The sequence below is a fragment of the Carcharodon carcharias genome, chromosome 19, assembly GCF_017639515.1.
Source record: "Carcharodon carcharias isolate sCarCar2 chromosome 19, sCarCar2.pri, whole genome shotgun sequence".
Taxonomy (NCBI): Eukaryota; Metazoa; Chordata; class Chondrichthyes; order Lamniformes; family Lamnidae; genus Carcharodon; species Carcharodon carcharias.
Genome location: NC_054485.1, coordinates 37718106 through 37743354, shown reverse-complemented (window position 1 = coordinate 37743354; position 25249 = coordinate 37718106). Strand labels below are relative to the sequence as shown.

At 42.7% G+C, this 25249-nt stretch overlaps 1 protein-coding gene across 5 annotated transcripts in view; it reads right to left on the bottom strand.

Moving 5' to 3' along the window:
- The window catches only part of fhl3a (four and a half LIM domains 3a), a 132989-nt gene that overhangs the window by 11429 nt on the left and 96311 nt on the right, over window positions 1-25249 (bottom strand). For 2 of the 5 annotated variants that reach the window (XM_041212508.1, XM_041212511.1), the window contains exons 2-5: window positions 17972-18147; window positions 11609-11783; window positions 4413-4582; window positions 1776-1962 (exon numbers count right to left, since the gene is read on the bottom strand). In XM_041212508.1, coding sequence (XP_041068442.1) covers window positions 1776-1962; window positions 4413-4582; window positions 11609-11783; window positions 17972-18127 — 688 coding nt within the window. In that variant the 5' untranslated portion in view covers window positions 18128-18147. Of the gene's footprint in view, window positions 1-1775; window positions 1963-4412; window positions 4583-11608; window positions 11784-17971; window positions 18148-19519; window positions 19596-19779; window positions 19863-24061; window positions 24082-25249 lie in introns of those variants that run through there. The other 3 variants (XM_041212507.1, XM_041212509.1, XM_041212510.1) reach the window with 3 other exon arrangements.

Genomic DNA, 25249 nt, shown 5'->3' with positions numbered 1-25249 from the left:
AATTGCCCGGGAAGTTTGAACTTCCACTGGGCAATCCCCTTGCTGTCCGGAACCCTCCAAAAAAGTCTCTAAATCTAAGACTTCGGACGGTTCCAACTTACTTATCTGGATGGTAACCGAGGAAATTTTTGACAGAAAAATCCTAGCCTAGCTATTGGCTAATTACACAACTGAGCCCGCCAACTTCCCCCTTGAATCCCACCCCCCCACTAACTAATCCCACAACCCCCCTCCCCCAAACCCCCGGACTCCCCACCAACCCGGCTTGGCCAGCCCCACCACCCAACTCCCCCTCCCAACCCGGCCTGACTAGCCCCCAACCTGACAAACCCTCCTGACCCAACCCAACTACCCCAACCCACTTACACACTTACCCACCCTACCCGCTTGCCCCCCTACCACTTCACCCACCTGCCCCCTTCCCACCTGCCATCCTACCATCTTTCCCACCTGCCACCCTACCACCTCATCCACTTACCACACCTACCTCTACCCATTCACTCATTCATCCACTCACCTGTTCACTAACATTCATCTATCACCCATTCACACTGGACATTGAAAATTGTCAAAAGTGCGTGTGGCTTTTGCTCTCTGTGAGCATTTCTGTGCTGAGGGAGTTTTTCTACATTGTGGATTGGAAGTTGGAGCCTATTCAATGTTTCCAGGTAAGTTTTCTGTCTGATCAGTGTCAGACATGGGTTTTATTTATATTTGTTCATGGGATATGGGCATTGCTGACTTAGCCAATATTTATTGCCCATCCGTAATTGCCCTTGAGAAGGTGGTGGTGAGCTGCCTTCTTGAACCCCTGCAGTCCATGTGTTGTAGTAACAACAACAGTGCTGTTAGGAAGGGAGTTCCAGGATTTTGACCCAGTGACAGTGAAGGAACGGCGATATATTTCCAAGTCGGGATGGTGTGTGGCTTGGAGGGGAACTTGCAGGTAGTGGTGTTCCCATGCATCTGCTGCCTTTGTCCTTCCAGATCATAGAGGCCATGAGTTTGGAAGGTGCTGTCGAAGGATTATTGGTGAGTTGCTGCAGTGCATCTTGTAGATGGTATGCACTGCTGCCACCGTGCGTCTGACTCTGATCAGAAGTTTTGGGACTTTATGGCGACTTAAGTGCTTTTGAAGTGTAATTGCTGCTGTAATGTAGAAAATGCAGCAGCCAATTTGCTCTTACTCTTTTTTGATTCATAGTGAGATCTTTAACATCCATCTGAGAGAGCAAATGAGGCTTTGGTTTAATGTCTCATTGGAAAGAGAGCACCTCTGACAGTACAGCACCTCATTAGTACTGTGCTGAACAGTCAATCTAGATTATGTGCTCAAATCTATGGAGCACTTGTATCCATGTCCCTTTGACTCAATGGGGAGAGGGCCACTACTGAGTCAAGGCTGATACCTATCTTTTGTCAGATTATTGTACCAATCAGGCTGTGTAAAAAATAATTGACTAACTTACTTATAAACAACTTGGACTGTTAAATTATAATGAGGCTTGTATGCTTCTGTCAATACCTTTGATGTATGGTTAAAGCTAAAGTGAGACCACTGAGCTCTCCCATTGAAGAGAGTTGGTTTAAATAATTATGAAATTTTACCTCTGTATAAATGGAATTAGAATTGGAACAGCCTATAGTGTGGCACCAGGCACCATTTTTATGAGAAACACTTTGCAGAAATTCTAGCACTGCTGCCTTGTTTCAGTGAAGTTGGCAGAAACCCAGGAGAGTATTGTTAGAAAAGTTTGAGATACACAGCTGTTTACCTGTGATGGGCTTGGCACAGGCTGCACATTTCTTGGCGTACAGGTTTCCAAAACACTTGAGGCAGTATGGAGAGTCCTCCCGCGAGGTGAATTGCTGGCCAGCCAGCTGAGTCTTGCACCCATTGCAGACAAAGCATTCTTTGTGATATGGCTCATCATGATAAGTAACACCTCCTTTTGTCAAGGCCTGCACATTCATTCAGAAGAGATCATTAGAATTATCCCTGTATCAGATTAATTTGACACCAACTTTCTATACAAGGATATTCAGCAGTTTGTACAGCCTGAGAAAACCCTAAAGGTCCAAGAGTATTCTAAAAGCCTTCAACTGGTGGCAATAGGAGAGACTGTGAATAATGAGCTACTGGCACCTTCATGCTTTTATGATATATAACTGGAGTGCTCTTAAAATGAAGGAATCTCAGGAATTAATATTTGCTGAAGATCTACTGTATACTGATCTATACCAGCTGGCTGTGCAGAGCAGCAAGAGAAAAATACTTGGGAGACGCAGTAGTTAGCTTTCTAGATTGTTCAGTGTTGATTGTATTAGTGGAAAAACAGAGAATATGAAAAAAGAATACTTTGTTCCTTGAGACAAGCGCATTCTTCCTAGCACATGAGCCAGACACAGGTTGCCCTGTTGTGGGTGAGTTGGGTACAGACTAATCTGAGGGAACAACCAACCTAAGATGCAAGTTATTTACTAGTTATGTGACTTAGTTGCTCAACTGCAAGCTGAGTTCTGTCCAAGTTTCCTAAAACTTAAGCTACAAGATCCCAATTCAACTCTAATTGAGAATATGTAGTTATATAATGTCACACAGGCCTGCTCACTGTGCTATTCTGTTGTGTCAATAGTGAGAAATAAGCAGTCACTAAGGAAGCAATGCTAAGCTTTTGTAAGTCACTGGTTAAGCCCCAGCTGAAGTATTGTGTCTGATTTTAGACACCACACTTAAGGATGGCATGGCTTTGGAGATTGTGCAGAGGAGAATTACTAGAATGGTACCAGGGATGGAATAGAAAATCTGGGGTTAGTCTCCTTAGAGAAGGTTAAGGGCAGATTTAATAAAGGCATTCAAAATCATGAAGGATATTGGTAGAGTAAATAAGAAGAATCAAGAGGCCCTGTGCCTCAGTGCTAGTGCCCCTGCCTCCGAGCCAGAAGCTCCGGATTCAAGACTTACTCCATGGACTTGCAGCCAAACACATTGAGTATTAAGTTGTAAAATCCTTCCAACACATGCCAATGGAGGATGGTAAGAGCAGGAAAGATTCCTGGTCAGCCATGTGATGGAAAGATATTGGAGTCTCTATCTTCACTTTCCATGGCTCCAGGCTATAACATACATGTAAAAATGTATGTTGCCACAAGGGAACGGTTGGCTCTGTTGGTTGTATGGCCAGTGTGGATCAGATTGGCACCAACAGCATGGGGTTTATCGTGGTTCTAGCTGGGGTGGATTTGACACCTGCCTGTGGTAGAGATCACAGTGTGGTGGGTCAGGCCTGCCTTTGGGCAGAGAACTCCAGGAGGAAAAATAAGAAGAAACTTTCTCCGATAACAGGAGGGCCAGTAACCAGAGGACATGGATTTAAGATAATTGGCAAAAGACTGGCAAATAGTGGCAACAAACTGAGAGATGGGGAGAATTTCTTTAAAAAAACCAGCAAGTTTTTTTGGTCTGGAATGGATTACTGAAAGGGTGAGAGAGGCAGATTCAAAAGAACCTTTCAAAAGGAAATTTGATATATACTTCAAAAGGAAAAAAGTGCTAGGCTAAGGGAAAAGGGCAGAGGAGTCAAATAAATAATTGGACATCTCTTTTCATGTGCCAACTTAGGCACGATGGGCTGAATGGCCTCCTGTGCAGTGTACCTCTCAACATTTGAGGATTTTTTTCAGAAATCTGAGATTTTTTATGTAAATACAGGCAGTAGCACTTTATTATTAAAGATGCAGAATAATTAGTCATGGGTGACTTAATTATCTTCTAACTGGCATTCATTTCACCAATGAAGAAATAGGGCCCATAATAAGAAATTTGAAATGGTCAAATTTTAAAACTGCCATCATTCTCTTGGCGAGGTCGTTGATAATCTGCTAAATCAAGAGCACACTCAGCTAACACAGTTATACTTCATTTCTTTTCATAAAGCTGGGGTATCACTTAAAATGGCACATGCCGTAGAATGGGCGTACTGTGCATCTAATTCCCGAGCGAAAGGATATTCAGTGTCCAAAAGAGGTAAGACCATAAGACCATAAGACATAGGAGCAGAAATTAGGCCATTTGGCTCATCGAATCTGCTCCGCCATTCAATCATGGCTGATAAGTTTCTCAACCCCATACTCCCGCCTTCTCCCCATAACCTTTGATCCCCTTACCAATCAAGAACCTATCTATCTCAGTCTTAAATACACTCAATGACCTGGCCTCCACAGCCTTCTGTGGCAATGAATTCCATTGATTCACCATTCTCTGGCTAAAGAAGTTTCTCCTCATCTCTGTTCTAAAAGGTCTTCCCTTTACTCTGAGGCTGTGCCCTCGGGTCCTACTAATGGAAACATCTTCCCCACTTCCACTCTATCCAGTGCACTAGAGTATTCTCAAAGCAAGTCTCAGGCATTACCTTCTTGCAACGGAAACATCGTGGAGCAAAGTGGTTCTCATAGCAAGGCACACAGTAAATCTCACTCTTATCAGGAACAAAGGCCTTTGATCCTATTGGCTGCTCACAAGTGTGACAAATAAAGCATCCTTCATGCCAGGTGCTGCCATTGTATTCAAGCTTACGGGTACCTGAAAGAGACAGAAAGGTTAATCACCGTCACACAAATAACTCATTTGTAATGCACAGCAAAGCAACACCACTGGGCTGAATTTTACAGCAGCTGGACCAAGGTGCACTTGATAGCATCATGGAATGAAAGTCTTATCAATGACTCAGTTGGACAGATTTCCTCTTCAGCTCTTTGGTGCAGCAGCTCTTTAGGTTGGAATCATGAATCAGAAATTTGGGCACAAGCTGCTCATGATTTTCTGTCCATTGATATCCAAGCTCAGCAGAAAGGGCACGCATATCGCATATAGTTTGATGAAATATGTTCGGTTGTGGAGGTTTGCGCCTGTCCTATTAATATTATTCCCTCATTGGATGGCTGACTATACCCAGAACTCACTTTGTTTTTTTCTCTGCTCAACTCCTGAAGGTGTTGAACGCTGCTGGTATATGTTTCCATGGACATTGGGTGTCCCCTAGTACTCACCCAAACAACAGGCCTTCATATATGAGCCTAGAGACATCATGAATTTAGGCAAGATATTCATATATACTGCGGGGGAATCAGTGTTGAACTCATACGCATGTACTTTCCAGCAAGTAAGAGCATCACTGGGCTGCTATTCCCTCCTTGGACAAGAAGCAATGAGGATCAATGTACTTCCATTATCACTATGCATCCAGAGATCATCTCACTCAGTAAAGACCTAGTATCAAACTAGAGGCCTTCCTTTACTGCATTAGCGGTGTATTTACCAACTGACCCACGAGTGAATCATGTTTGACTACTGATTCATCCAGGAAGGGTACGGGAGGGGAAGGGGCAGGATTGCAATGATAATGAGGTGGTTCTAATGGGCAGAATTTTGTCCTCGGTTGGCGGGCAGGCCCCACCAGTTCGGCGGCGGGCATGCAGCCGAACTCCGCTGCCGAAACGGGCCCTGCTGCCATTTTGAGTGGGTGGGCCAATTAAGGCCTGCCCAGCGGCCTGCCCAATAGGAACCGCTATGCACTTCCTGTGCAGGGGTGGAGGGATTCCCCATCTGTCAAAGTGCATGTATGTATGCGCACAAAAGAGTGCACTGTTCCCTGTGACCAAATGCTGTCTCAGGGAGATTACTGACGGTCTAAAAAACTTTAAAAATAGAAAACTTAAAAAATTATTAACATGTCCCCCTCATGTGACAATGTCACACGAAATGGGACATGTTAATAAATATCACATAAGATTTATTAAAGTTTTTAAAAACGGACATGAAACCTCATCCTACCAGTGAAGGAGGTTTCATGTTTTATCAGAAGCCCGCTGGGGCTCCTGGCCTGCCCGCCAGCCTTCAGGCTCGACGGGCAGGGCCTTTAATTAACATAATTACCCTGTCAATGGCCTCAATTGGCCATTGATAGGTTGGCGGGTGGACAGCTGATTTCACTGTTCGCTCACCTTCCTAAAGATTTAAGTGGACTGGGATGATGTTGGGGGTTCCTCCCAACATCATCCCATGTAATTTTCCCGTCGGCGAGTGAACCCCACCCCCAAATCGCCAACGGGAAAACTCAGGCCAATGTTTCCATGTTTGATGTTTCTGGAACCAACCCAATATCAGAAACATGCAAGATTATCAATTGTGGGAAATAATGGGCTGGATTTTATGGCCCCCTCCCACCAGCATATTTGAAGGTGGAAGGGCTTGTTAAAATAAAGCTCCCGGCCTTCCCACCACCTTCCGGCCCACCCCTGACCTGTCTCCCATATTGCAAGTGGGAAGCAGTGGAGGAGTCAGGCAGCCCTCCCACCTTTGTGCCGATTGAGACCCTTGAGTGACCAATTAATGGACACTTAAGGGCCTCATTCCACCTCCGGAAATATTTTACCCATGGCAGAAGGCAGAGGCCAGACAGGTAATGCAGCAGCTTTCACTGAGTGGGCTGCTGTAGGCCAAGAAGTGGTGGAGTGCCTCCTTTGGGAAGGTCTTTCATGCCCATCAGAGACAACACTCTCCCTCCCCCGCCATCTCCTCTTCCCCAAGGTCATACCCCTCTTTAAAGACCACCCCCACCAAGCCTCTCCAATCCAGCCCCCCACCATCCCCGCCCCCACTATCTGGAGTTGCCAGCAAGACCTGTCCAAAGCCCTGGACTTAGCTTGAAGCTCGAGCTCCCTCACTTCTTCTTGAGGACTGAATATGGCTGCTCCAACCTGGCGCTGCTGCCAACCAATCTGATTGGCCAACAGCTCTGTAAGGCAGGACATTCCCCCAAATGGGGGCAGAAGTCTCACCCTGAAACAATTAAGGTTGCTCCCAGCTTAAAATGGCTGCAAAGCAACTGGCTTTTGGGTGGGCCGATGACTGACCTTTAAGTTGGAGGGGGCGGTGAATTCAACGCCACATAGCATCCAGCCCAATGAGTTTCAGGGTTGAGAATGAGTTCCGGCTGAAAACCTCATCCATGTGAAGCCTCATCATTAACTGATTATAATTTCTTTCATACCACAGAATCAATGGTTACCCAGCACAGGGGAATATACAGCTTCACCGCTTAAATATAGCTTCCTCAAAGTTCCAAGCCTCAAAACCAGACTATAATAATTCACTCATCACTCTAATCAAAACAAAGCATTGTCTGGAATTTCCATGGTGTTTCACCTAATCATTTGCCATAACTTCAGCATTTACACTGTTTCCCTGGGGCATATCCAATGATATTCTGTCAAAGTAATGGTGGATGGTCAGTGGAGCACAGCTCCAACTCCACTGCTCCTTGTCATATAATTGCTTTGTACTGGTGGGTTCTTAATAAAGGCACCAGGACAGAGTGCATAGTACCAGCCAGACCCCACTGAAGATCCAAGCAAGCAGATCACAATGCGACTGTGACAAAGGTGAAAGCATCTCCTCTCCACTTATATACAACTATTGACATGCTTGACCACACCAACCTCACCTCTCCATCATCGTCCAGTTGGATAGTACTGTACTCACCTGGATCCATCCTTGTCTATTGAACCGAAACCAGAGAATCACCTGCAATAACTTCTCTTCCCACTCTTGCACAATTACCTCTGGTGTCCCCTAAGGATCTATCTCTGAACCTCCTATTTCTCATCAATGTGCTACCCTTGGTGACATCATCCATTTCCACATGTCTGCTGAGGATACCCAGCTCTACCCGATCACCAACTCTGTCAAAACAAAAACAGAATTACCTGGAAAAACTCAGCAGGTCTGGCAGCATCGGCGGAGAAGAAAAGAGTTGACGTTTCGAGTCCTCATGACCCTTCGACAGAACTTGAGTTCGAGTCCAAGAAAGAGTTGAAATATAAGCTGGTTTAAGGTGTGTGGGGGTGGGGGGGGCGGAGAGAGAGAGAGAGAGAGAGAAGTGGAGGGGGGGTGTGGTTGTAGGGACAAACAAGCAGTGATAGAAGCAGATCATCAAAAGATGTCAACAACAATAGAACAAAAGAACACATAGGTGTTAAAGTTGGTGATATTATCTAAACGAATGTGCTAATTAAGAATGGATGGAAGGGCACTCAAGGTATAGCTCTAGTGGGGGTGGGGAGAGCATAGAAGATTTTAAAATATTTAAAAATAATGGAAATAGGTCGGAAAAGAAAAATCTATATAATTTATTGGAAAAAAAAGGAAGGGGGAAACAGAAAGGGGGTGGGGATGGGGGAGGGAGCTCACGACCTAAAGTTGTTGAATTCAATATTCAGTCCGGAAGGCTGTAAAGTGCCTAGTCGGAAGATGAGGTGTTGTTCCTCCAGTTTGCGTTGGGCTTCGCTGGAACAATGCAGCAAGCCAAGGACAGACAAGTGGGCAAGAGAGCAGGGTGGAGTGTTAAAATGGCAAGCGACAGGGAGGTTTGGGTCATTCTTGCGGACAGACCGCAGGTGTTCTGCAAAGCGGTCGCCCAGTTTACGTTTGGTCTCTCCAGTGTAGAGGAGACCACATTGGGAACAACGAATGCAGTAGACTAAGTTGGGGGAAATGCAAGTGAAATGCTGCTTCACTTGAAAGGAGTGTTTGGGTCCTTGGACGGTGAGGAGAGAGGAAGTGAAGGGGCAGGTGTTGCATCTTTTGCGTGGGCATGGGGTGGTGCCATAGGAGGGGGTTGAGGAGTAGGGGGTGATGGAGGAGTGGACCAGGGTGTCCCGGAGGGAGCAATCCCTACGGAATGCCGATAGGGGGGGGGTGAAGGGAAGATGTGTTTGGTGGTGGCATCATGCTGGAGTTGGCGGAAATGGCGGAGGATGATCCTTTGAATGCGGAGGCTGGTGGGGTGATAAGTGAGGACAAGGGGGACCCTATCATGTTTCTGGGAGGGAGGAGAAGGCGTGAGGGCGGATGCGCGGGAGATGGGCCGGACACGGTTGAGGGCCCTGTCAACGACCGTGGGTGGAAAACCTCGGCTAAGGAAGAAGGAGGACATGTCAGAGGAAATGTTTTTGAAGGTAGCATAATCAGAACAGATGCGACGGAGGCGAAGGAACTGAGAGAATGGGATGGAGTCCTTACAGGAAGCGGGGTGTGAGGAGCTGTAGTCGAGGTAGCTGTGGGAGTCGGTGGGTTTGTAATGGATATTGGTGGGCTGTCTATCACCAGAGATTGAGACAGAGAGGTCAAGGAAGGGAAGGGAAGTGTCAGAGATGGACCACGTGAAAATGATGAAGGGGTGGAGATTGGAAGCAAAATTAATAAATTTTTCCAAGTCCCGACGAGAGCATGAAGCGGCACCGAAGTAATCATCGATGTACCGGAGAAAGAGTTGTGGAAGCGGGCCAGAGTAGGACTGGAACAAGGAATGTTCCACATACCCCATAAAGAGACAGGCATAGCTGGGGCCCATGCGGGTACCCATAGCCACACTTTTTATTTGGAGGAAGTGAGAGGAGTTGAAGGAGAAATTGTTCAGTAAATTATATAGATTTTTCTTTTCCGACCGATTTCCATTATTTTTAAATATTTTAAAATCTTCTATGCTCTCCCCACCCCCACTAGAGCTATACCTTGAGTGCCCTACCATCCATTCTTAATTAGCACATTCGTTTAGATAATATCACCAACTTTAACACCTATGTGTTCTTTTATTCTATTGTTGTTGACATCTTTTGCTGATCTGCTTCTATCACTGCTTGTTTGTCCCTACAACCACACCCCCCCCTCCACTTCTCTCTCTCCCTCTCCCTCTCTCCGCACCCCCCCCACACACACACCTTAAACCAGCTTATATTTCAACTCTTTCTTGGTCTCGAACTCAAGTTCTGTCAAAGGGTCATGAGGACTCGAAACGTCAACTCTTTTCTTCTCCGCCGATGCTGCCAGACCTGCTGAGTTTTTCCAGGTAATTCTGTTTTTGTTTTGGATTTCCAGCATCCACAGTTTTTTTGCTTTTATCTCTGTCAAAACGTCCCCTGTCTCTAAATTATCAGATTGCTCCTCTGATATCCAATATTTGATGAGGAGAAATTTCCTCCAACTAAATATCTGGAAGACTGAAGCCACTATTTTCAGTCCCCACAAGTTGCATTCCCTTGTCACTCACTCCATCTCTCTCCCTGGAAATGTCTTAGGCTGAACCAGACTGTTCGCAAATGCGGTGCCATATTGACCCCCAAGGTGAGCTGCCATCCATCACTAAGACCCTCTATTTCCACCTCTGTAAAATTGCTCAACTCGATCGCTGCCTCAGCTCATCTGCTTCCTTTGTTTCCTCTAGACTTGACTATGCTAGCACACTCCTAGCTGGCTTTCTGCATCTACCCTCAGTAAACTTGACTTTGTACTTTCTGCAACCCAAGTCCGAAGTTGCACCAAGTCCCATTCACCCATCGCCAATGCATGTTGACCTACTCATGGTTAAGCAATGCTGATTTTTAAATTCTCACCCTGAATTTTCAAATTTGACTGTGGCTTTGCCCCTCTATATGTCTGTAATTTCATCCAGTCCACAATCTTCCAAAGTATTTGTGCTTTTTTAACTTTGAACTCTTGTGCATCCCCAATTTTCATCATTCCATCTTTGGTAGCTGTGCCTTTAGTTGCCTCAGTCCCAAGTTCTGGAATACCCTCCTTACACCTCTCCACCTTTCTGCCTCTCTCTCCTTCTTTAAGATACTCCTTAAAACCTACTTCTTTGACCAAGCTTTTAATCATATTTTTATAATGATATAAAGGCACCACCACTCATAAAAAATGGTGTAAACACATTGTGGGTTCATTTATTTAAACTAGGGACAAGAGAACATATATACATGGATAGAAAGCTTGAAGACATCAGCAGCAGAGCTGTGTGTGCTGTGTGTGCTCACAGGCAAAAGTGGATCACATGATTCACTTCTCTTCTCGTGATGGCATACTGTTATCCCTTAAAGGCATATTATGACACCTTTGGTCATCTGACCTAATATCTGCTTATGCAACTCAGTCATTTTTTCCTTTTTTGGTGCTTCTGTTAAGTGCCTTACGACATTATATTACCTTAAAGTTGCTACAAGTTGTTGTTGTCATCTAGTAAAGAATTTGTGTTCCATAACTTGCTGTTAACTGATCAGAATGAGTCAGGCGACATCAGGATTCAATGTTAATGAGAATTTGTTGTTGTATAATACTTTGCTGCCTTCTTGTTGCAAAGGGATATGAAATGTTTCCGATGATTGGTCATGCTTAGCTGGCTATAACTTAGGGAGATTGTTGGAACCGCCTAAATCATGCAGCTGGTGAATGTGTGCAATTTGACTTGTAGATACATGTAAATGTGCAAATCTAGAGTTCAGCAATAAAGGAGCTAAAATAATTCAACAGGGCTGAACAAATAGGTCCATATTGAAAACAATTCAGGATTTTCCATCTCTTTTTAGTGCGCAGGCCAGCTTTCTGATTCTTCCTCTCTCCTTAAAACCTTAATTCTGAGCACTTCATGAATCAATTGCCAAGTTACACTATCACTTTAGCTGATGGATGAAAAATGGCCTGACAGACTACTCCAGCAGAAGCAGGGAAGGGCAATTAAGCGTTTGACAAATGAGACTAAAGGGCACATACCAGGCATGACAACCTTGTCACAAGCAATACATTTTGAGGAGAATTCACTGCAGTAGCAATCATTGCATAACAGCTCTTCTTCCTGACATGTAAATGGCTCATCTGCCAGAGATCTGTCACATCGATAACACCTGAAGCAATGCTCATGGTAGTGACGGTCTTCATAGAACAGCTCCTGACCAAAAGAATCAAAAAAGAGAGGGGTGATATTTAGCAACAAGTAGGAAGGCAGCATTCCAAGAACCTGGCTCAATTACATAAATATTACAAAGGGTTCAATGTTAACCCTAAAACTCGGGTGAATCGTTCATCTAAATAAGTAATTTACCTTTCCTTCAAATAACCCCAAATGCTTCATAACCAATGAATTACTCTTAAGTGTGGTAAATGTAGACAAACTCGGCAGCTAATTTGTGTACAAGATGCCACAAACAATAATGAGATGTCTGAGCAATTAATTGGTTTTGCAGCGCTGGTTGAGTAATGAATCTTAGTCAAAACATTGGGAGAACAACTCAGATAGAGAGACTATAATATAATGGTGACTACTAGACATCAAAGAAAATGTAAGGCTATTAACAGCCAACATTTGTATCCATCATTATCAGAATGGATTGCTGTCCATCAGCAGTGCATTCAATTTTTGCTCCAGTTTTGTCACCACATCTCCTTGAGGTGATGACATATTGGAATGTGGTTCTATCTGGTACCATAACCCAAATGGTTATATTGCGTGGGGCATCGTACTTGAACTGCTACCTTGTCACAGATCATTTAATTCAGCATAGATAGAACATTGAGCTTGGGAACTTCCTGGTGGCTGTGCCCCAGTTCCATGCTGAGCAGAAAATTTACCAATGACATGACCAGAGAAGTTCCTGCTGCGTTCCATAATCTGGCATTCTTGTCTCAGTGACCCCATCCACCAAGCACTCACATCAAAGTTAATTTCAAGTGTTACATGACAACATGCCAAAACACATTCTGAATAACCTACCAGCAAACATCAAAAAGCTCCATGCTTGGATTTTGAAAGGCAGTACACACCGGAACATTCCCATGTACCTAACTTCTTTTCAAACGTATCTGTGCATTTCCATTGAAACCCATTGCAGCATAAGGGAATAGGAATCTAGGTCATTTCTTGGGCTGATTGTCCCCTCACCCTCCCAACATTTGTACCGGGCAGAGAGGCTGAAGCCTCTCCCTCTCATCATGATCATGGGCCATTGTGGAATTCATGAGAAAGGTTGAAAATAAAATTATTCTTTTACAAGAAGATGTTCTGTACAATTCAAATACATTAAAATCTATCTTGTTCTGACAGTTCATGACTCCAGGAGAGTGCAGTTGGGTTTTGCTCTACTTAGTCACAAAGCTTCAATCTGCCTTTGATATCAAACTCTGTTATTACTAAAACTCACTGTAGTACATAAACTGCATGGTCCACCACAAGTCACTGTGCATATGTATACGCAGAAGAAGGGGAAAAAGATGCTTGAAGTACAAATTTAATTCAGTATGAATTCAAAATAATCCTGTGCATAATTCCAACAGATGAACCAGTTTGCCATTGACAATTTTATAGGATGAGGGGGGAAATTGATGCTCCATGGTCACTAATACCCAGCGGTCACTATCGATTACTAGTTGATTTATGTAGGTAGCTCTCATTGAGAAGAGAAGGATTTTGCAGGAGATATTTGGTTATTCTATGAGGAATCTCATAAGGTACTGCTCAACACTCCCACAGTGATATAGTCTTAAAAACATACAATCATCACTATTTGATTCAGCCTCCATTGAAATTATTGGAAGGTGGGCAGATGGTGCCTTATTATTACAGTTGTACTGAGTGGATATGACCTGCAATAAATGAGAGCACTGCAAATCTCTTGAATTAAGACAGCAGCCAAGTTTTTGAAAGTAGCTCATTAGTTTTATAAAACTAAAGATTAAGAGGTGGCTAAAATGGTGGCATCCAACCATTCTTTTAAATGACATGTCCATAAGATATGAAAGAGATCATAAACTGTTTAAGTCAAAACGTACTTTCTTCCTATTTAAAAATGGACTTTGCTGGATCAAAAAACAGGATGGCTACAGGTCATATGATTTGCAAGTTGGCTACAGTTCTGGAAACTTCCAACAGTAATTATAGGACAAAGATCAACCCTTATCCTTGTGGAATCTCACACCTTCCACTGTGGACCCAGTACGATCATAGAAACAAGGAACAGCAATCTTTCTCTCTAGTCTGGACTTATAACAAACAGACAGCCATCATAACGCATTGTACCTTATAGCTACCATCTACCTCCTAAGGTGAACAATGGATTTTGACCAGAGACATAGGCCAGAATTTTCCAGCCCCTCACACTGGCAGGATCGGAAGATTCTGGCCCTAGAAACTGCTTGTTCACCTGAAACTGACTCATCAATGGGCAACACCACATTACCTAAGCTCCTCTGACCTTTGGAAAGTTTTAATGTTATATTCCTGTACTCCCAGGCAGTCTGCTGTTAATCATCCAGCCTGTTAACACCAAAGTCAAACTCTAGGCTGACAATAAAGTTTGCCTCAAGTCTAAACCTCCTTGAAGCGTGGCCCTTTAGAAGATTTGTGCCATTGCCTGCTGAGTGGACCAAATCTTTGGATACCAACCTCATCTTGCTGCACCATCACCAACTTTGAAAGAATTCAGTAACTCCTACTTTCAGCTAGTTGAACCTGGACTTTTAACTCCTACGTGAAGGAACACTCACTGGACTCTGACATTCACAGGAATTAATATCCATATCTTTGTTTTTTGTTTTAAGTTATTCCTAGTTGTAAAACAATTTTCTTTCCTATTTCCTTCTTTTGTGCTTGCGTGCGTGTGTTTGTGTGAGTATAGCTGTGATGACCATTCTCCGGGTTTAAATGTATGAATAAACAATACTTCTGATTTAGTCCCAAAGAGAGTTTGCTGTAAGTCACTTTAAAATTGACTTCACAAGCAGAGGGTCTGGGGAAACACGCCACAGCCTATTTCAAAAAATTAAAACATCTCTGCTTACAGACAGATGGTGAGAAAAATAAAGGAGTTCAGTTTGCCTCTTTCCCTTTTCTGTAACACTAAACAGATGTAATCATTGGCTTTAGAAGCCAAAGAACCACTCATAGATCATAGAATGGTTACAGCACAGAGGGGAGCCTTTCAGCCTGTCAATCTTCTGCCAGCTCTCTGCAAGCTCTCCACAAGAGCAATTTAGCTCCAAATGACCAAATTTTACACCACAACTTTTAAACAATGAATCACGGTCAAGGACAAGTAGCTTTTAAAAGTTTCAGCCTCTATCCAAGAGTATCCAAGTCAGTTTTACAATTCACCTATATGCTATTAAAGATATGGCATACATTGCATGACTCAAAGCTTGATAAAATGTTCTTAACAATTTACTAGCTTTGTGGTGTAAACAAAAAGTAGTTGCTTACAGTGTTGAATACAGTAAAGTGAGTTAAGTTTCAATAGGTCAAACAATTTTCTTATTTCTCCTTCGCTTTTATGTTAGAGATGAGGATGTAATTTGCTGACACAGCCTCATCCACGTTGCTGTCATTTTCAAGACTCGGAAGCAACATCTAAAGACCTTACAGGAGTGCTTACCCTTCCTGGAACATGATGCTTTGGAGACAAGCCCTTTGTGTTTCAGAGAAAAATGGCTGGTTTGAAGTTTTCCAATATTCATTCTCGAAATGATAGCATTGCTGGGAAAGTTGGCATTTATTGTTCATCTCATATCTTCATAAGGCATGCACAATTATGTGTCATTATAAATAGAGATGTCATACATCATCCTTTCTAGCTCCAACTACAGCTCAGTTTAGGGTCTACCCTAGGTGTGTGCATGCGCACGTGCATAAGTGTAAGTAAAATCCGTAACTGGTGGAGAATGTAAAAAAAGTGCTTAGAGGATTAATATTTGAGTACTTTCATTCAAAGTCCTTCATTCCACTTGCACATCCTGTACAATGCAAAGCAGGAAGCTTCCAGGTTCAATCTCTGACTTGTACTTTTGTTAGCTGGGGAGAAGAAAGGATCATTGGAAGGAAAGGGAAGAGAAAGCAGCCGAGGTTCCTGGTCCATTGATCGAAAGTTCCTACGGATGCCAGGCTCGCTTATGGTCAAATTACCTGATCCCTTTTATTATCTAGGGTCAGAATGTAAGAATGGCATGACTTGACCGTGACAGCCACCAGTGAACTGGTGAATTAACCCCTCCAGGAGATCAGAGAGAATGGGATACATGGGTGGAAATCGCATTCCAAAACTTTTCCTTTTAAACGCAAGAGAGAAATACTCGTTTGAAAAATTCCAAATAAAGAAAGGTCTCCTCGTGTTGACTTTGCTTATTTCCCACAGATTTCACGCAGTGCAAACCAATACGCTGACAGCATCGCACAATGATAAAATGCCGCTGATGACCTCTCTGAAGCAATTAATGGTCACAGCCAGGTAGGCGGAAAATATTCACTTGCAGACTTGTTTTCATTGCACAGATCAACTGATAAGAAGCAAATTGATGCTAGTAATTCAGTAATGGAGGAATGTTCACTGCATTAAATACAAGTGGTCTTCGAAGTCTTGACTTTTGCTTTAAAATAAATACTGTTAAAAGGTTGCCTGGCACCATACCAACAAAATGAAATGCTCCTCAAGGGAAACAAGGAAAATGAGCCACACTCCTAAAATCCTCTCACGAAACAAATGATGATGCTAAATGTTTGGGAAAGCATTCAAAGAGCAACATTTGAAGAGAAGAAACTGAACATACAGACAGGCACTGCCAATGTAAACACAAAACTATTTGTTTATTGGAAGCTCGGAGCAGGGTTGCGTTAATATAACAAATATGTAAATCTCAAAATGATTAACTACCTGACTGTGTAAAACTAGGATCAAGACACATAATAGTACTCTGTGCTGTGGTGGTGTACTTACAGAATGCAGGTCTGGGAAAATCAATAAAACATTATCTACTGTGGAGAAATATTAATATTCACAGACTGGACAGTACTCTGGACTTGTTAATTTTCTACAGGAACTAACTTCCTTCAAAAGGAAATCATCTATTAATTTTTGAGGAAATGTAATAAAGTCATATTAAAGCTATTGACTTTGGAAAGTTGCAAGTACAATGACTCACATGAATATACACATGGAAGTTACAATGCTGAAACAGATCATTTGACAAAACAAGCCTGTGTTGGGATTTACTGCCCAAGTGAGTACAGTCCTTGTATCACAATTTCGAAAGCATTCCAATCTCTTCAGGAGGATGAAGCCCATCAAAGATAGTGATCATTGGGTAGGAGGGGCTAGAGGTTGGGCCCAGCCTTGGGCCTGTGTAGGTCCCAACCTAGAGGACCGAGGCCAATCTGTAATGGAGCTTTGGGCCTCATCAACATTTTATCCAGAAGTTGTTGTTGTGTCATGCACATCGACAGGAAACTTGTACGTTTGAATAACACAGATATTGGGTTGCTCCCTTGACCAGTACTGCCCTGAAGTTCAAGGTCTGAGAGGAGGATTTGGAGTGGGGCATTTATAACAACTGTGGAGTCAGGGGAGCACTTAGAAGTGTTGGTAAAAATTGGCTTTATTTGGCAGCTACTGAAAGCTTGCGACGCAGCAGAACCTGTACGGTAACTGGAATTGGAGCCAGTCCCAGCTTAGAAAGCAATGTCAAAATGGGGTGGGGAGCGAGTGATAGATGCACTTGCTCTCCCTTACCATTGAAAGTTTTCTCCAGAGTCAAAGGGTAGTGTGAACCAAATGGAAAAAGTTTCTTTCCCAAATTCCCGTTGCTTTATTTGCCCTCACTACACCAGATTCCCAGCCCTCCAACAGCACACCGTTGCTAAGGATTATTTTCTAAAGAGTCTCAGTGGCACAAAAGAGTAAAATAGCTATTGCCATTTTCTAAAGACTAGAGGCTGATGCGGAACCTGACTTACTAAGTTTGGAGAAAAGCCATTTGAGCTTGAGGTAAATGAGGAGACAGGATACATGGAAATAGTGCACAGATTGTGCTGCACATTCAGCCGAAATTTCTGTAAACCATTGAAGTGGCATGTGAACAACTGAGATGGAAGGACATGCACACAGTCCAGCTACATAACTTGACTCTGTTTCTGGAGGAGGAGGAGGGTTTCAAACTGAAGATAGATTGAAGATGGAGATATGTGTTTCCTCAACATTTGTGGCTTAGGTTTGACTAACTGCTTTTCAGGTCACAATAACACAGTTGAGCAAGAATGATATGTTAATATCAAAATTAATTAATACATTTTAAGCATGTTCAAATCATTGTATTTACCCTAGCTTCATGTCCAATCAGCTCTTTGCACTCGTCACATGTATTTGCAAACAGGGTGTCATAACATGGGATACAGTAGGGACTGTCTTCAGATAGGATGTACTTCCTGCCGTACAAGGATTCTTTGCAGTTGTCACAATCAAAGCGTTCACTCATCTTATAATGGACAGCTGTCACTGTGAAGAGAAATGAGGGAAAGCTTTTATTCAAACATTAATTGGTAAGTGCAATTAATGGCATTTGTTAATTTTGAGTGAATTTCTTTTGGTGGAAAGCATCCTGCTCTGTTGGAGTTGGCAAGAGTCGTGGAAGAGCTAACTGGAAATTACTCAATATGTTTCTCATCCTCCCTTGTGAATTGGAAATTCTGAGGGAAGCTATGGAGCTGCTACTGGTTATTGACCTACTTCCTCTCTCCATACTCTCCCTTTTCCCCCCACTGACTCACACTGGTGTATAATTCTACAGGCAGCTTGCCAAAGTAGTCATTCATCATGGGTGAACCTAGACTGAGCCTTGATGGCCTATTCAGCCACAAAAGACAGCAGAAAGGAGCCTGGTCCTATACTTTCCTGATGCCCATGCAACAAGAATCACTGGATAAGAAGAAGGAGCATAAACTTCCCCCTCCCTAATGCAGGAGCAATGATACCAACTTAATTGATGCAGAGATCAAACTTGGGTTACTGGGTTCTAGATAGCTCAATATCACACAACAACACTGCCGTCATTTACTGAGCCATCTGGACAGCTGCTAATTGTTATCCTGAGGCAGGTTAGAACAGGCAGAACCTTTTTACACATATGGTTTTGCTCATCATTTCCCCAATCTGAAGCCTGTTAAAAGCCTTTCGAGAGTTTCATCATTTCCCACTGTGGTTTTTACCACATGCACCAACTTTCAATGAATAGTGGAATGGTGAAGCAACCTCACTCAATGTTAAAGGGTATTGGTCGTGATAAAAAAGCTGAGAAAACGAAAAGATTTGGTTAGGATTGGTGAGGGTGCCTGGCAGTTCAGTCAAACGGGACTTCAAATCGCATTGAAATAATGGGCTTTTACTTTTAAAACTTAGTTCACAAGGGAATGTTCTACTTGTTGATAATTCTGCAAATATAGAACTTATATTAAATATACAAGGGAATCTTGGAACCTTCTGTTTAGGACTTACTACTGACTTGGAACAACCTGCAAGTGAATTCCAACACTGTTACTGTATATGTTAAGGTCTCACTTGCTCTACCATTAAGTGCCTTTGGTTCCCATTAGTTAGAAATAATCACATTTCAGACTCAAAATGCTGGAGCTTCATTGAGTGTATTTCTTGCTATTCTCCATGTGGCTGGTGGACTGAAAGACTGAAACATTGTTACTCTGCATATGACTGCAGCAGTGAAATGTGGCACCCAGGATGTATATTCACATAACAGTTAGTTCTTAGCTTTTTACAAATAATATAACAATATAACAAACGGGTTATAGTTGAGTTGAATACAGTTTCAGCAATACAGCTAATGGCGAAAAACTAAAAAAAAAGCTTTAATTACCAGTTGCAAAAATGCTGAACAGCCCCACACCATTTCTTTAGTTTTTGAAGATTGTCTTTTTGAACTTTCAATATACGTAAACGCTACTCCTGCAAGTTTTACTGTTGAAACATTATACAGGGTACAGAACTACTGTGAACAACAAGTTCAAAATCACAGTGTTCTTAATAAAAACAAGTTGTGATTAAGATAACTTATATTGTTACCAGACTCCTAAAATCAGCAAGAGAAAATGCAAAGAAAACAAGGTTAGGACTCACGAGAAGCGATTCCAACAAGTATCCACAGCTACCAGCAGGATTAGTACTGACAAGCTAAGGGTACACAGCACTCTACATTACTCGCACACCAAATGCCACAGTTAACAGACTCGTTTAGGCAGGAAGATGACTTATCACAAGAATATGTAACACATGGGCTATTAAGGCAGCATGCTGTTAATTTGAATCTCCATCTCACCGTCTATGCAAACCCCTGCAGCTCACTGATGGGAATAAAGAAAGGTCTATTAATACTGACAGATAGATTAAAAACTGGTGAAAAAGCAAAGCTGCTTGTATTAAACTGTCACTTAAGTAAAATATGAAAACAGCTGAAAGTCAAAAGCATCAGCGTTCAACTTGTGAAAAGATACAGAGAATGCTGTGAAAAGTAGTGTATACGATAACATTCTCTGTCCTGATCTTGAATGCAATGTGCATTACTTATGGCCCTTCTACTAATGAAGAAAGCATCCGTCTAACAGCACAACCACCTATTAGTAACGATTATTTCACATACTTTAAGGTTCACTTTATAGAGAGTTCTACTACACATCACAAAAAACATAGAAAACACATTGCATTTTTATTACATTGTGCACTAGTTACTGACATGATTGTGTAGTAAAGTAATATGTTCCCACATATATACATGTTGTGTAACTGTTCGTTGAGTGTAACATTGGACATTTAGATTCTCTGAAGGAATGAAACCTGTAATAACTTGTCACTTTGAATATGCTTCATTCCATTCGCCATGCTCTGGCTGAAACCAATTACCTGATTAATTGATTACATCTAGTTAATGAAACTTACAAGTGGCTGTTTTAGCTGTATGTTTGATATCACTGAGCTCATTGTACCAATAGGCTGGGGAGAGATTTTGGCATCGTACTACTGTTACCACCTCTGATTCTGATGGTGCAGCATTTGAATCCAACTCCGGACAGCTCTGACAAGTGGAGTGCTGGTTCTGAACTTTCTACTTAAGTTAACACCCCGTGAAAAACTTGTGTCCCTGACTGTGGGAACCCATAGAGCCCTTTTGCCATCTAAGGCCAGCTAACCCATCCTCTGGTATAAAGATGATTTCGGTCATAGAAGGAACATTCATGTCATGGCTTTGTCAGCCTGTGCATCAGCCTGCAAATCCTTCCGCTACATTATGCTATTCTCAAGTGAATGGTGCAAAAATAAGAAAACAACTAAAATACATTTTTTTGCTTGTCAGCTGTGTGCTTAAAATATACTAAAATATGTTATTCCTGGCCAAGTTATAAAAGAAATTGACACAGATAGTCTTTGTCTTCCTGCAGTGTTACAATTATCCCTAAATCAACAAGGCTTGGGTGCAAGATGGTGAAGACAAAGCTTAGGAACCTCTAAGTCTGTACACTGAAATTACATGCAGTGAACCAGCTAAAAGCATGAAGACTACCAACACAAGCTCCAATAAACTGATCATTGCTTGTTTGACATAGCTGTCCTACCCTCTGGACATACATGGATAATGTTATGTGGAATTAGCGCAGGAAGAATTTTCCAGCTCCAGTGACAAGTCAACCTGTACTCCCAAGAATTAAGTTATGAGGAGACATTACACAAACTAGGGTTGCATTCCCTGCAATTTAGAAGGCTAGGGGTTAATTTAATTTAATTTTCAGGGTATTAAAGGGAACTTATGGGGTAGAGAGAGAGAGAGAAAATATTTGGGGAGTCTTGGACTTGGGGGCATAGTCTGAGAATGAGACCCAGATCTTTCAGGAGTGAAGTTAAGAAATATTTCTGCACATAAGGTTTCGAAGTTTGGAATTCTCTTACAGCAATTGATAATTTCAATCTGAGATTGATAGATTTTTGTTAGATATAGATAATTAGTCATAATCCACAAAGGACCATGGGCATCCCTCACAATTAGTGAGAGACTAGTGAAATGAAGCTTGAGGGGCACCACTCCACAAGCATGGGCATGGCAAGGAGGCATGCAGATCTCCATAAACTACCACAGTACATCAATTGAACCCACACCATTAGCATCATTCTGCATCACACTCTAGCCAACTGAGTTAATTTACCCACGAGTTATTTAGGGCTATGTGGCAAAGCCGGAGTTATGTCACAGATCAGCCACGGTGTCATTGACAAATGCTTGTTCCCACATTCACCAGATCATATTTTGAGCCTAGCTGCTATGTCGACCATTGAAAGAATCATGGATCTGTGGACATTCCCAGCTCAGGTATCAGATTACTGAGACAATGAAAGAGGACTCATTGGGTTGCTGACTCCCATCACCAGGTATGTCAACTTGGAGGGTCCTCAACACCAAATTCCTTTGCCACCAATGACAGCTGTCAATAGTTACTCAATAATAATTGACACAGACTGGTGGCTGTGAATGATCATTTATGTGCTGGTTTTTTAAAAGAGCTATCCAGTTGGTTCTGTTCCCCTTCCCTAAAGCCTTGCAACATTATTCCTTTTCAATAATATATTTGATTCTTTTGAAAGTGATCATTGAATTTACTTCCACTATCCTTTCAATCTGTGCATTCCAGACCATAACAATTCACTGTTTAAAAAAAAATCTCCACCTCTCCCTTCTGGTTCTTTCACTAATTAACATAAGTTTGCATCCTTTGTTTACTGGCCCACCTGTCAGAAGAAATAGTTGCCCCTTATTTACTCTTATCAAAACTGTTTAAGGTCTTGCCAGACTTCAGATTTACACCTCAACTTTAAGGTCATGGCAATGCTAAAGAGAAGCACGGCTAAACTAAAGGAGAAATGAATACATTTTCATTAACCATTTAGGTTTGTTTTGTCTGTGCTACGTTAGCTGGACAAACCAGCAGTCGAACTGATGTAATTGACTCAGCATCCCCTGGTCTGGGGAAGAGAAAAAAATCAGCCAACCTTGCCCCCCGCCCCCACCATCCCCCCCATCACCATGTTCTAATGACCCCTGCTGAAAGCTAAGCTGAGAAAAGGACAAGTATCGACTGTGCTGCTTGCCAATATTCACCAGCTTGGCTTAATCACTTGATAAGGCACCAAAAGTCTCTGTCACCCGTGGAACTACATCCCAGTCTGAGACAATGCCTTCAGGAGAGGAGAGAAAACAAATAGCAATCTGTATTTATTCAAATTACAAGGGTTTGAATGATAAGCAAATGTGATTCCAAAAGCTCAGTTTGGCAGCTGATACCAACAGACAGCTTCGGCTCAAACAATGTTTGCATTTATTATGTGACTGTCAGCTGCTGCGTTGCCATTAAACCTTCCAGCTGTGTTTTTTTTAAAAAGCAAACCTTTGTCTGAAAGGTAACATTATTTGTAACCTGCATGGGAGGAGGATATTTGGATGTACAGATGGACAGACTATCTAAAATGTGTTCTGATAATCATCTCCACATGTTATTGCTGACCATCCCAAATAAGCCGTTTGAATGACAACTATTAATTAAGCAGTAAAATCTGTGTCATTTAGTTGCTTGATGCAATCAAATACTGGAGAATGTTTCTAAGAGAAATTTAAACAGCATTTTCTTGCCTGACTTCCATTTGCATTTATCCCTATTGGTATCAATAAGAAGACAGATGGGAATTCCAATTTACCATAATTCATGAGTGGCACAAATAGGGAGCTACAATGCAGTTCCTGGAAAGAGGCTTGGGTTGGCAATAAAACGGTTCCATGCAGCCTAGCCAGTTATCCTATCCCTGACAGTGCAGCCAACAACAGAGAGGCCACAGCTACCACTTGTGGACAGAGGCAGATAATATCAGGTTTAGCATGTTCCCTAATAATACTGACAACGCAGAATCTTTTTTTTAATTCATTCATGGGATGTGGGTATCACTAGCTAGGCCAGCATTTATTGCCCATCCCTAATTGCCCTTGTTCAGAGGCTATTTAAGAGCTAACCACAAATTGCTGTGGGTCTGGAATCACATGTAGGCCAGGCCAGGTAAGGACAGCAGATCTCCTTCCCTAAAGGACATTAATGAACCAGATGGGTTTTTACAACTAATGGTTTCATGGTTGTCATCATTAGACTTTAATTCCAGTTTATTTTTTAAATTCAAATTCCACCATCTGCTGTAGCAGAATTTGAACCCAGGTCCCCAGACCATTATCCTGGGTCCCTGGATTACTAGTCCAGCAGCAATACGCCATCGCCTCCCCCTCAACCTGCCCCTTGACTCCAGCCAGATGAAGAGATAGTATTCAGAATGCAGAAAAAGTAAAGAATTTTTGCCCAGGGGTGGACTCACTGACCATTCACAGCTGGACCTATACAATTACACCTCTTCATTCTCCCCAGAGGTTGAGAGGCTGTTACTTTTCACCACGAAGAAAGCACCATACTCTTCTTTATATCAGGTTATTTTACCAGGCTAACAAAATATCTCATTCACTTCCTTATCAGTAAGCAGACACACATCTGGGTGGCAAGGCCTAGAAAGGCATTTTCTCTTCGTCAAGTGGGCTGGTTGGGAGCGGGCGCAGGCAGGCGAGGAGCCGATCGCCGCCCGTGATCATCTGCGCGCTGCCATTTTATGTGGGCGGGACAATTAAGGCCTGCCCAGCGTGACGTGCACCCGGAAAAACTCAGCGCTACCTGTGCAGGTGGAAGGAACAGGGAGCATTGGAGTCTGCACGCCAAAGAGCGCAAAAATCTCCCTGAGGCAAGAAGCTGTCACATGAGCTGGAACACGTTTGTGAATTTTCATAAAAATTTTTATTTACTTGATAAAACCTTCATGAAACCTCATCCCGCCCGTGGATGAGGTTTCATGAAAAATGTGAAGGCCGCCTGGGCTCTTCGCCTGCCCGACAACCTTAAGGTTGGATGGGCAGCTTTCTCAATTTGGTTAATTGTTTTATTAATGGCCTTAACAGGCCTTTGACAGTTCGGCAGACGTGCAGCCGACTCTGGAGCGCGCCCGCCGAACGGAAGATCAGAATGAAGTGCGGTGATGTTGGGACACACGCCCGACGTCTCTGTGCGCCATTTTATGTGTTGGCGTGTGGGTACTATCCCCGCACACCCAACAGAAGATTCTGGCCATTGTTAAATTTGCATGAATCCAACTTATCTTGATAGGATGGAAGTTTCTTCTTTCTGCCAGCTGGAAGGGCTCTAAGTACAATGAGCTTGAGCATCTCTGCCCAGTTGCTGATAGGCATGGCTTCAGAGCATCAAATTCCATACTGTTGGGGAATATACCCCACTGTGCAGAATTGGAAAGCACTATACATTGCCAATTGCACAAAAATTGAAAAATATCCTGACCACCAGCATTTTAAGAATGTACATTTTTCTCCTTTACCTTCCCACTTCCCAAGTTGGAGCGAAACTTGTAATATTAGTCCTTTGTGTTGCAAAAGTTGGTTTCCAACTTTCAGACACTAAGGGCAGGATTTTGAGGTCATTGGGTGGGCGCAGCGGGTGGGCCCCGATTG